General features: G+C 41.4%; 1 protein-coding gene across 1 annotated transcript in view; it reads right to left on the bottom strand.

Moving 5' to 3' along the window:
* Positions 1–429: 429 nt before the first annotated feature.
* Positions 430–12,265, bottom strand: part of ajap1 (adherens junctions associated protein 1) — a 37,095-nt gene continuing 25,259 nt past the window's right edge. The window contains exons 3-6 of the mRNA XM_028410569.1: positions 2,946–3,033; positions 2,593–2,835; positions 1,460–1,588; positions 430–585 (exon numbers count right to left, since the gene is read on the bottom strand). Of these exons, the coding sequence (XP_028266370.1) occupies positions 1,516–1,588; positions 2,593–2,835; positions 2,946–3,033 (404 nt within the window). The 3' untranslated portion in view covers positions 430–585; positions 1,460–1,515. The remainder of the gene's footprint in view (positions 586–1,459; positions 1,589–2,592; positions 2,836–2,945; positions 3,034–12,265) is intronic.

The following is a 12,265-nucleotide window of genomic DNA, read 5'->3' as shown; positions in this document are numbered from 1 at the left end:
GTTTTAAAACCAAATCTTTTTCCTTCTTCTTTTGTTTGCCCCATGGTCGCTCTGGTAGAATGTTACTTTTATAAATATCTCTTTTTCAACACATTTCTTAAACTATTAAAACATATTCAAATACATTTGTATTATTTTTTTTCACATTTCTTTAAAAAAGAAAAAAAGACCAAAAAAAACAATGTAATTGGAGTTGATACAGGGTTAATATAGCGCTCTTCGTTCAGTCCATCTTGTTGCTGAAACTTCCTTCTATCCAGGTTTGTGGCACATAGTGGCATTATTGGCACATTGTTTCAGAAATATCAGTTCATATCCACCCAAAAAGCACCTCCTTGGGTTCCATCATATTTTTTTTTCCTGATTTCCACCTCCTCGTTCCATACATCCTGTAAATATTATCTAATAGTATATAATCTATATCTAAATGACTGTAGGTTCCTGGAAATATGGAGTGGCAGGCAGCATTGGTGGCTGCTCTGCTTGTCATCATCTAGAAAAATAAATATCTTCACCGGTGTCCAAAGAGTGATCACACTATTTTACAAAAGAAGCTGTTTTGTGTGTTTTTTTCCAAGCTGGATCCTGCGGAGATAAAGATAACAAACAATCACAATTAGCCCTTATTAAGAGGCCAGCAGAAAAAAAAAGAAACAAACAACACACATAGGGGCTTTTAATGCTAACCTACTTTCTGCTCATTGAAATATTGTGCAATATGCCCTGAAAAAACAGTAATCTGGTGCTGATGAAAGGCCGAATCTGCATTGTTAAGGCAGATTTTCCATAACATACTGTATACTTAAGCCATAGAAATACATTAGGTTTGCAGAGATAATAAAGGGATCTTATAGGGGTGTTCTGGTTGTGTAGAGCCGAGCTGACTGAGACTAATGTGTGTCCAGACAACAGAGAGGGCCCTGTCCTCTCACTATACATTACCTGCGGGCAATCTATTCCTTTTTAAAATCTGGGTCAATAGCAAACGTTACACCTCCCTGCGGGCTTCCAGCAACACTGACGGAGGCCGGAGCATGTGTTTATAACATTCACGCTTTGAATTTCAAATGCAACGCCGCCGTTCTGGCATATATTATATTACTATTATTATGTTATGTTCAAAACCATACACTTTTGGGGCAAAGAATGAGAGTGGGAGAACATAAATATTAATGAAAATGTTTCAGTTATAACAACAAGAAATAATGAACAGTTTATTAATACTGTTATTGATCTCAACTGAAGACCTGTGTTCTGTTACTGTGTTAAACTTTCACTAAAACAGAGCATAAGCATGTCACACACACAAAAAACAAACATATGCCAAGTTCCCCTCTATTCCCAAAGTGGGGCAGCATCACCACGGGGATGGTGGTGGCTAAGAAGACTCACAGGGTTAGAGGGGTGAGGGGTGAGGGGAGAGAGGGGGTCGTTAAGCGCAGAATAGCACAGTACCCACCAGAGCGTGAATTCAGGAAGTCTTTTCCACCCACGGAACATGAACACTTCAGCTCGTCAACACGAGATCTCGAACCACTTCTCCGACACAAAGGCCACAGGAATCAGCTGTCTTTCGGTGGGGGAGGGCCTGTCGATGAAGAACAGATGAAGTCAGCTCATGTGATAAACGGCATGCAAACATATTTATATCACACACAGTAACATTAGATATCAGGACTAAGTGTGAGGGTGTACTTCATCATGCAATATGTCCTTAAAAGACCTCGGCAACAGAAGCCTCCACCTGGTTTAACCCATAATTCTCTTGCTAAACATAAAAAATATGAAAACAAAAACGCATCCGTCCTTCCATCACACACTCAGACACATCACACCAGATGAATTCTGCTTCCTCCTTGCTGGCATATAATGAATCTGTTACAGGGCTTTGGACACATTTAGTAAGTGTGACCATCTTTGCAGCTTAGATGACTGTTAGTTTAATCAGACGGTAAACACAGTCAAAACTCTACCGGCCTATTGTGGCGGCACACATAGAACGGCTGGATGAGTTCTCATTTTCATTTTTTACTTCTGCCTCTTTTTTTGTTTTGTTTTGGGTTTTTTTTTGGCATGAAAGCAGCACAGATTTCCTGGGTTAATAAACATGGCATGCATCGATATCACGGCTCAGTTTGTGTGCCATTTGAAAAAATACTGTCAGAAAAACGACACTGTAAAGTCATCCTCTTGCCCTGCGTCTACAAAGTGACTCATCACACACACAAATGTAAAAAATCAGCGGAACATTTAGATTTGTGTGTGAGTGTGTGTGTGCAGCTTGAGCAAGCCGAGACGCTCCCCGTTCAGCCGGGTGTGAGGCAGATGGATGAGGAGTGAGGCCATGGACAACAGTGTTTGTATGTGTAGATTTGCTCACATAAATCTCTGACTCTGTCTCAGAGTAACGACGCCAGAGAAGAAGAAGAAATCTCTGCATTTTGTTAACTTCTTACGCTCAATGTGTGAGTTATTAAAATGGATTCGAAGACAGGCATTGATTTCTTTACCTAATATAAATTGATTTTCATCACATTAAATTATTAGACTCCAAATTTAATGAAAGGATTGATCGATGCTCGCTCAGCGCACCTGTTTCCATTGTAAGCGGTCTTGTAGACAGGCGTCTGCTGAATCATCTCGTCGGTGTAGATGGGCACGGCAGTCCTAACGCACTCGTGCGAGCACTGCAGGCTGTCATTGTAGGCAGTGAATATGTCCACCTTGCTTGGCACCCGGGCCGGGGTGAAGTCCGTCAGGTTTTGGCAGCTTTCTTCTTGCTGGTGGATCTTGCGCTGATGGCTATTGTGGCGACCATTTCCAGACTGTGCACAGCTACAAAAACACGCACCAAAGACAAGAAGCAAACATAAAATCATACCTTGTGCAAACCTATAAGAGAGGGACACACACCCCTCCGAGCGTGGTAAAGGAATCTTTCCTACCAGTTTTTAAGGACGAGTGTTGTGATCAAGGCTGCGATAACCATAATGAGAGACACAGTGATTGTGATTATCTGGTGAACTGCCAAACCTGCAAAAAAAAAGACAGAAATAAACATGAGAGCAATGCACTTCACTTTTTTCACTGCACACATAGCTTCTGACAACCCTTTCACTTCACTAAGTATTGATGACAGTGTCATCTGAAAGTATTTATAATTTAAGGATGATATGAATTATTCCATTACAGTACAGTCACCTGTGATGGATAAGAGACTCCAAGTTTTCTCAAAAGTATCTACCTTAGAGAACATTCTCCCACCAGGGTTTCTTCACACTAAGAACTGCAGGTGTGTTTTTTTTCACCTTTACTCACCTCAGAGTTTCTCTGTAGTTTTTTTATCTGCAGGCTTTTATTTAAATAAGTGCAAATTATTTGATACAGCATTTCAAATAAAATATTTGATCAAAAGCTCATGCTGTGCAGCTAGTCTGAGCTCTTTGAAGATGGATGGCACGATAATGTAAGATGAATCCGCACACACACCAGCATTACAACTTGTTAGATGAATACAAAACTATAATATAACTATAATATTTAGATTGTTAAGAAGACAAATATCATGTGACAAACCTACATTACAAGAGTGGGGTGTTCACAAAACCTATCAATAAGGGTGTAAGTGGGCTAACTGAGCAGCTAAAAACAACGCAAATTCAAATTCAATGATAACCTGAAAGAAATCATTGACAGGCTCTCCGTGTGAAAGAAACCATCCTGACAGAAATACACGCTTTGTAAGAAGGTGCGGCGACAAGGAGGATGGACATGGTTGAGTAAGCAAAGAATGACACTCAGGTGCAATCTGAGATAATTTGCATGTGAGTATATTAATAGCATTTAAATTATTTTGCTATGTTCTTTATGCATGGATTTTATCACTTAACATGTGAATGAACAAGGAAAAGCTTGTCTTAACTGCTTTCTCAGGGGGAAATATTCAATATTAATATTCAATAATTCAATATGAATTCACTTTCATAAATTTAATGTCTTCTTTGGCAAAGGCATTCTGATGATAGGATCAAAACATTGAAGACTATATTATTAATATTCATCAGGCAGCAACTTTGAGGGCTGACAAATGAAGCCTGTGAAGAACTATGAAAATCTGCAGTTCCCCCTGCAGCCCCTGGGGGCTGGCTCCAAAAGTGAGTCCATACCCACATACTGTACCTCCATGTTAAATTATTTAACTTTACAGCAAAATTAAACAGAGTTTACAGACTGGTACGAAGCACTTTGGGTGTCTATTGATCATTTTAACCTAATGTTTAACTTATACATATTTAACTAAGACTTAATTATGGGTGTTTTGTGTGAAAAGCAGATCCAGTTTAGAATGTGAGCCTTCTGCCTCTGTGACTGCCCATCAGCTCAGGTCGACTTGTGCTCCACACCTTTTTGCCTACATATGGATTAACTGGGAGTTAAGGGGGACTGCAGTGCTGCCAACATAGCAAACAGCTCCTTAGAAAACTTTGGAACTTGATATAAAGTCTACAATATGCAGTCCTCTTAAAGCTTTGTTGTCCCACAGGATTAATAATCTGTCATGCTACACTTTGTCCTCAGCTATATGCTAACTATCTCTGCCTGTGCCAATGTACTGTTACTGTATATCCTGGGTAGGCTCCACTCAGCCTTCAAACAGTCTGAACCACAGTACACACATCTGCTGCCACTACTTCACCGCTCTTCTTGTAACTCTCTTTTTTTATAATAATAAATAATAATAATCATGATTTCACCCATGAAAGTTAGTTTGGCTGGAAAAAAAAACTTTTACAGTATGAACCCTCAGTGGTCAATACAGAGAGAAATGATGCTCACTCACTTGTTGTGGGATTGTAAATCCCACCAAACACTGTGTCTTTTTATAAGGACACAAAATTCTGCTGTTATTCAGCTTTTTGTTTATGCATCATCTCAACCAGCCTACAGATATGAGTGTCTCCTCTGTTTGCCCCCCTTTTTGCCTCCAATGACTGATAGAAAAGCAGTGTTCTTATTTAAACTCTTAAGACCCCTGTGTGTGCTGATCTCTCACTGTTGCCTGAGGACAGTAATCCACAAACAAAAGTGAGCAGTGCACGTCTAAAGTGAGGATTAGTGCAAGCCTACTGCCTTTTACTGTAAGGTTAGTGTGTGTGAGAGTGTGTGTGTGTGGGTGAGTGATAGAGCGTGAGAGCGACTAGGACACAATGACACACTGCAGCAGGTGACGTGCTGCAGGAGGACAAAAAAAAAACGTCATGATGAAAATGCCCACGTGGGTCTTCTACATCTCACCTCTCCATCAGGCAGCTGCCTAGCTGCTGATCCAAGCCAATTTGTCTTGAGGAAAACACTAAAAAAAGGAGTGCTGTCCGGTCATTCTGGGAAAGCACACAGCCTCTCCTGTGCTTTCACAGCCTCCTCTTAGATAATAAACTTCTGTGGTCAGGACTGTATGCAGAAGGCCAACCAGGTCAGCCTTGGATTAATGATATCTCCGGCTGGCTCAGGGAAGCCTTTACCTTCCCGCTGCAATCACAGTCCCTCGCCATGGCAAAGGCACATTAACTTATCTGGTCAAGTCATTTGCATTTCCCTCGTGTGCCCTCTGTATCCTCCATCTCCTCCCCTGCCTGTCTCAGGCTGACGTAGAAGCTGTTAAGTTGAAAGTGTTCACTTATAAATTAACATCTGGACTAGTTTGGGCATAACAGAGCTCTGCCCCTGACCTTAATCAATAGCTAAAGCGTCTACTGATAGTTGTTTCATTGCACATTGATGTTGGACAGAGTGGATTTTCCAGTCAATAGATTTGTAATCTAAAGTGCAATTAAGCATTTCATCAATAAAAATCCATTTAGTAATGAGGAAATGGGAGTAGATCTACATGAGCATACACTGCAATATAATAGATATTTAATTCCATATGTACTTACATGACCTAGGTGCACCATATTTCCCATTGGCCTCTCAACTGCTCTGTATATTGATATTTGCGTCTGATTCTGACTCTGATGGCTGGTGTTTGTCTCTTCTTATCCTGAGAGAGCTACAGGTCGATCAAACAACTTGGCTGTTTGTGGGGGCATCTCATTGGTCCTCTAACCTCCTGTATACTAAAGGCCAAACATTAACCATTTAAGGATAAAAGTCAGCCAGACTCTAAAATTGGTTGTATGGCTCAAAAAAGGGTCACAGAAATTGCAAATCTGAACCAGCTCGGTATCATTGTTGTGCTGTTGGTAGCATATGTTAATATGTTTTTCTATCTCCATGCTTCTTTTACCCTAAGTTCTGTAATTAGAGTTATACAATACTACCTAACATCTGGACAGGAAAGTGCTGGATGTGAACATCATGATACCGAAAACAAACAGGAGAAGATACCCAATGCCAACAGGGTGAAACAACCAGAAACAGGCATAGCATGAACACAATAGCAGCAGTGTTTTGTCACCAATTCCACCGATAATGTGTGAAAACACATAAAACACATTTTATATTAGACTGTTAACACGTACACTGTCCCAGTTTGTTACAGTGATGTTTAGTCTCATATCGAATGCCTCTAACCAGCTGTTTTTTGAGTAGCAACAAGCTAAGAAGGCAACAAGCCAAGCGCATCCTGGGTGTTTGAACTTTGGTCACAGAGTGTGATTAATGGGTTAGCAAGGCCTGTTGATCCTAAAGCCAGGGTCACATGGCTCTCTTTCAACTTGACTACATCACCACAGTAAATTATGCTGCAAACTTTAAAAGGTTGAGTTCAGAGTTCCAGCCAAATGGGTGCTGCTCTTTCACCGATCAGATGCTTTCAAACCTCATCAGCATTCACTGCCAGTCTATTCGTCCATTTTATCAACCTGCTTTGTTCAGTATAGGGATCATGAGGTGACTGGAACCTATCCCAGCTGTTGAAGGGCTAAAGACTGGGTACACCCTGGACAGGTCCCCAGTCCATCACAGACAGACAACTAACCACTCACACCCATGACCAATTTAGAGTCCCCAGTTAACCTAACATGCACTTCTCTGGTAGGTGGAAGCTGGAGTACCCTGAGTAAACCCACGCAGGCATGTGGGGAATGTACAGATGACACACATAGAAAATCTGACCTTCTTGCTGTGAGGTGCCAGCGCTAACCACTGTACAACTGTGCTGCCTCAATCCATCGCACCTAAATGAAGCTGAAATGTACCACGCTTCTCTGTGAGATCATTAGATTGCCTTCTAACATTTTAAGCATATTTAAAGAGGAAAAAACAATCGAAAATGGAAAAATAATATAATCATATTATATCACATAAAGTGAGTTCATGAGTTTAATGTTTTTTATCTGCTACATCAGTTTAAACAGGCATTACCCACTGAATCATAAATATTAATTAACACATGATCAATATTACATTAGTTTAATTTGCCAGAATGTCTCTATGATCTCCTTTGCTGAATCAGTGTTGCTTTTTTAAGATGAATGACAAATATTTTTTATAATTTTATTAGTAATTTAATTAGTCACTTTAAAGTGGTGAATCTGACGTCTGTATACACCTGCCCATCAACATATTTATACAAGAAGCCTCTGATCGGCTCATCTGGTAAACACAAGTAGTTCAGTGATGCTGTGTTACAAATGAATAGTCACTTCAGGCTGCCCCATTTGGAGCCCACATACGCATAATACCCCAGTAGAGCTTTTTATTGAAACAAGTGAACCCACAAACGTGAGGTCCTGCAACACAAACACAACATTAAGGCCATTATAAGTTAATTTTCAGGGCAGTGCGTTTAAGGGTGCAGGGATAATAGAGCGGATAATGACATGGATGACAAATCTGAGTGCAGAGGCCAGTTCTATTTTCATCCAGAGCTGCCAGTTGGAGGGAGGGAAATTTGGCCTGGCTATCTAAAACTCATTGTGTCCTGGCAGTCAGGTTGAAAAATCACCTTTGGCAGTCACCTTGCTTTAGAGATACGTTGTTAGGTTTTGTTTGGTCAAATCACTGCCAAACAAAGAATGGCTGAAAAAAAGAGAGAGAGGAAAAAGAGGAAGGATCAGAGAGTGATGACAGAAAGTGGCGGACGGCTAGTTTGTGACCTCTGTGGCAGCAGGATTTGAGCCCTCATAAGCGCTCCCAGCAAGGAATAAATGAGACTTTTCGCCTTCTTGAACATCACAGTTTAATGAACATGTCTACAGAAAGCAGCAGTTAAATGAAAGCAGCAGCTTAGATGCATTTTTGCACATGATTTGATAGATAACATGACCATATTAGCTATGTATGTTTTGGCTTAATGTTCATTATTATTGATCTATAAAGGGAAAGGCAGTAACGCCTAAAGGTGTTTGTGGTGACCAAAGCATTGCAAGCAGAAGAAGGAATATTGGAATTATAGTCTGCTCAATGTATCAATTTAGAAACTTTTCTAAACCTAACCATGAGATTTAATAGTCTAAATCTCACAGTCACTAAACTGCTGCAAGAAAGGAAAGTAAACAGTGTGATATAATATCTAAACGTCTGAATTAAATGCTCCAGAATTTGTCTTTCCTTTCTAGTCAAGCAATAACGTGACAGCACATTTTCACCAAGTCTAACCTGCCATCATGGATGAAGGTTCAGTCCAATTCATCCAATCATTTATTAAGTTTAAACAGTAGTCAAAAAGAGCCGATCATTTGACACAAACCTCAGCCTCAGCGACTTCACCGGTCTGGTGACTGAAAAAAGTCACGTTCAAAACAGGATTCAAGCTAAACGCTAGCTGGCTCTCCGAGCTTTAAGGAGTGTGGGACAATGTAATTCAATTTCTCCAAACGGCTGATAATGTTGATATGAGCAACTTTTTGGGAGGATATTTTGATTGAACATTGATTACCGGCACAGGAGAACCTGAGGCAAGCATCCATTAAGCTCATTTAAATGGCAGTTTTTAACCATCCAGAATTGTCTTTCTGCAGGTGGTGAATTATGCAGCATTGAGTATGAAGGCTGCACAGGTGATGATAAAAATCACTGTGTAATTACTGTGCATGTATGTATGTATGTATGAGTGTGTGTGTGTGTGTGTGTGCATGCTGGGTTGTCTGTATGCCACAGCCATTATCTGCAAAAGCCATTTAGAGCTAATGGTAGGTACGCCCATGCAGCGCTCACTTAAAAGCTCTTGAAAAACGTGGGAAAGGCCCCTTGTTTGTAAAACCAGATTTGCAGCTTATAGAGGTTGAGTCAAATCACTCCCCCAAAACCACACAGTGCATTCTGTACGGGCATATTCAATAGATGCTAATATTCTGCGTCTCCTCCTTCCTCCTCCACCTGAGCAGGAGAGGCTGGGAGAAGACTTCCGTCAAAGGTTGCCCGCTGATTGTCAGGAATTGCCAATTAACGTTGGTGTCAAAGTGTCAATCTGGGCTGATTTCCACTGAGTCGCCAGGCAATCTAAAACACTTATTGAAGGGGGGCTGAGCCGGAGCAGGACAGCGAGGGGAGCTGAAGAGGGAGAGATCAGAAACAATTACTTCACATGCCTTTCTCTCAGTGTCAAAGGCATTGCTGCATAATGCAGCCGCTAATGCTAACATGGCCAAAAAAAAGGGGGGGGGGGCAGCCAAGGCTATATTACTTCAATGATGGCCTCTTATTACAGGGAGATAGACTCATCCTGTGTGTATTAGAAACAGCGAGAAACGCCGCTCATTCCACAGCAGACAAATACAAAAAAATGACGGCAATTTCCAGGTGGGTGGAAAGTGGCACTGCTACTAAAGCAGCTTCAAACAAACCAGCCTGAAATCTGTGTACTGTCATGCTGGTGACAGGATGTATTTTTTCCTTTTTTTTTTCTTTTTTATACCAAACAAAAGCTTAGCTGTATTGTTTAGATGGCTCTGTGCACCTGCAGTGTTTCTGTGTCCAAGTCCTGTCAGACAACAAAAATAAAAACAACTGCCATATAAAAAAAAAATCTGCCTTTCTGATTGACAGCATGATCTGCTGTATCCAAAATCATGTCTCAGTCAACATCTGTGTACTTCTCTTGCTTGAGGCAGATGTGTCAAGCCATGGAGAACAGAAAGTAAAACAGCATCTGCTCAGTCGAGCCCCTTCATCTCCTCTTGGATGAGTTTTCAGTAAATCAGGGACAGGGGAGGTGCGGTGGGGGTGGTGGTGGAGGGTGGAGGGTGTAGGGGGGCTAAGGGCTGGTGTTGACTTTACACGGCTGTCACCGGGCATCAGTATTTAAGTCCAGATTTAATGCTGGGGAAAAAAGAAGATTCATTTTTACCTACTTTATCAAGAGTCAACACACAGAGAGTAATGGCAGTTTTATTGGATTGCCATGGTAACTGTTGGTAAAAGTGCTTTCTCTCCGTCTCTCTCTCTCTGTGTGTGTCTCTTGCTGCTGAAGAGGCTGTACTTGCACGCCTCTACAGGTCCAATGCGGGTCAACGTGCTGCGCTACAGTGTTCACTGAGCAAGCTTTCTTTAAAAATAGATTTATGAAACACTTAACATACATTTTACATGCACTGGCTGTGCTCTGCAGTGCCCGATATATTTATTTATTTACTCCATTCATTTAACCCTCCAATCCTCCCTTCATAAGCTTTTTAACTGGATGTGAATTGTTGCCAGATGGATCTGTTAAATTTCAGCCTGCGCTAAATGCCGCTCAAACCGTCACCACACACACACACCACAGTGTGAAAAGGGGATCACATTGTGGTTTTTTGACACAGACCTGTAACATTTAACCTCAGATTATCTATCAAGGCCCAAGTTATGAAGAATGGCTTTGTAGAGTAGAGCCTAAATCATCTCATATCCATACAGGAGCTGACAGCTGTACTTGTAACGTCCTCCTGCTCCTCCTGTCTCACCTGTGTGATGACCGGAGTGCAGGATCAACAGGAGACGTATACCAAGAGCAGCAGCCTCCACAATGTCCAAACTGCCTATCAATGCAATTGCCAAATAATGCTGCTAATCATTAAACATGAAAAGATGTGCTGACAGTTGACATGAAAGTATTTAAATTAGGCAGAAAGCCTTTTGACAGCAACAGAAAGAGCTGCCCCTTTTGTTGTCCGGCTCTACGCACCAACAGCGTGTGGGAGTAAAGTCAGTGCGGCTCTGACGAGCTGCGGCAAGCTGTCATGTACTTTCCCTGTGTCACTACGTGGCTGCATTCACACCAAACCAAACTGGTTGGCAAAATGTCACAATGACTACAAAGACTATTGAAACGAGCATCATCTCCGTCCCACGGCGGGCGTGCAGATACAAAGTTCATGGTTCACTTCTGCACACGGAGGCGGACGGAGAAATGAGGTCATGTTGACTTGTCAGCTTAAATACATCAGTGTGAAACTGCTAATGTCCATTATACACCATGTCCTCACCAGGAACAAAGCACTAGAAGGGGGGAATTTATAAGGTGATTCAATTTAGCTTGCTTTTACGCAGACATATGCCATTCTGTGGTTGTGGGGTGTGTGTCAGAGCAGGAGTTGTCAGAAAGGAGGGAAAAAAATGCAGAAAGGTTGTTGTAGATGGGAGAATTTGTGCATTCATGGACTTCCTGCTTGTGTTCCTGCTTGCTCATCTTCTTTATACGTGTTAGACTTTACAAAGTACGACAAAGTGGGATCACTTTTGTGGAATTGTATACTCTCAAAAACGCAACACACCTTCCTTTTTTAACAAATACAGGCGGCACACTTGACGACCAATCTACTTGGCTTTCCATCTGAATTAAGATCATCTGTTTTTATTCAAGCAGAAAACAACATACATACAGAATTTTTTTTTTTTGCACTGTAAAAGCAAAGGCCTGTCATGATATGACATAACGAGTGGAGACGTTTCATTTAAGAAGGGAAACTTTGACGTTTCCAACGCACTCTGGAGCTCGCATTTCTAATTACAGGTGCAACAGATATTCATTATCACTTGAAGCACTTATTGATCTTACTCAAGCACAGCCGAGCTAAAGTGTACGATTCAGGTGGACGCTGACAGCATCTTACAGTACGTGGTGGTTTGGAATCCCCCACCCGTCCCCGCTGATGTTTTCATACTTATGACGGTGACGAAGGCATCGCGATGCACACATACTTTAAGAGTGCTGAGGCAAATTAGAGTCATGGCTTGCTGGTTGCCTACAATATCCATGACTCATAGTGAATTACTCCATGCATGGCATCCACTGTAATCTCAGTTACAGAGGGCATAAATAGCAGTGATATAAATATTTTTA

Source organism: Parambassis ranga, chromosome 7 (assembly GCF_900634625.1).
Source record: "Parambassis ranga chromosome 7, fParRan2.1, whole genome shotgun sequence".
NCBI lineage: Eukaryota > Metazoa > Chordata > Actinopteri > Ambassidae > Parambassis > Parambassis ranga.
This window is presented reverse-complemented; position numbering and strand designations above follow the sequence as displayed.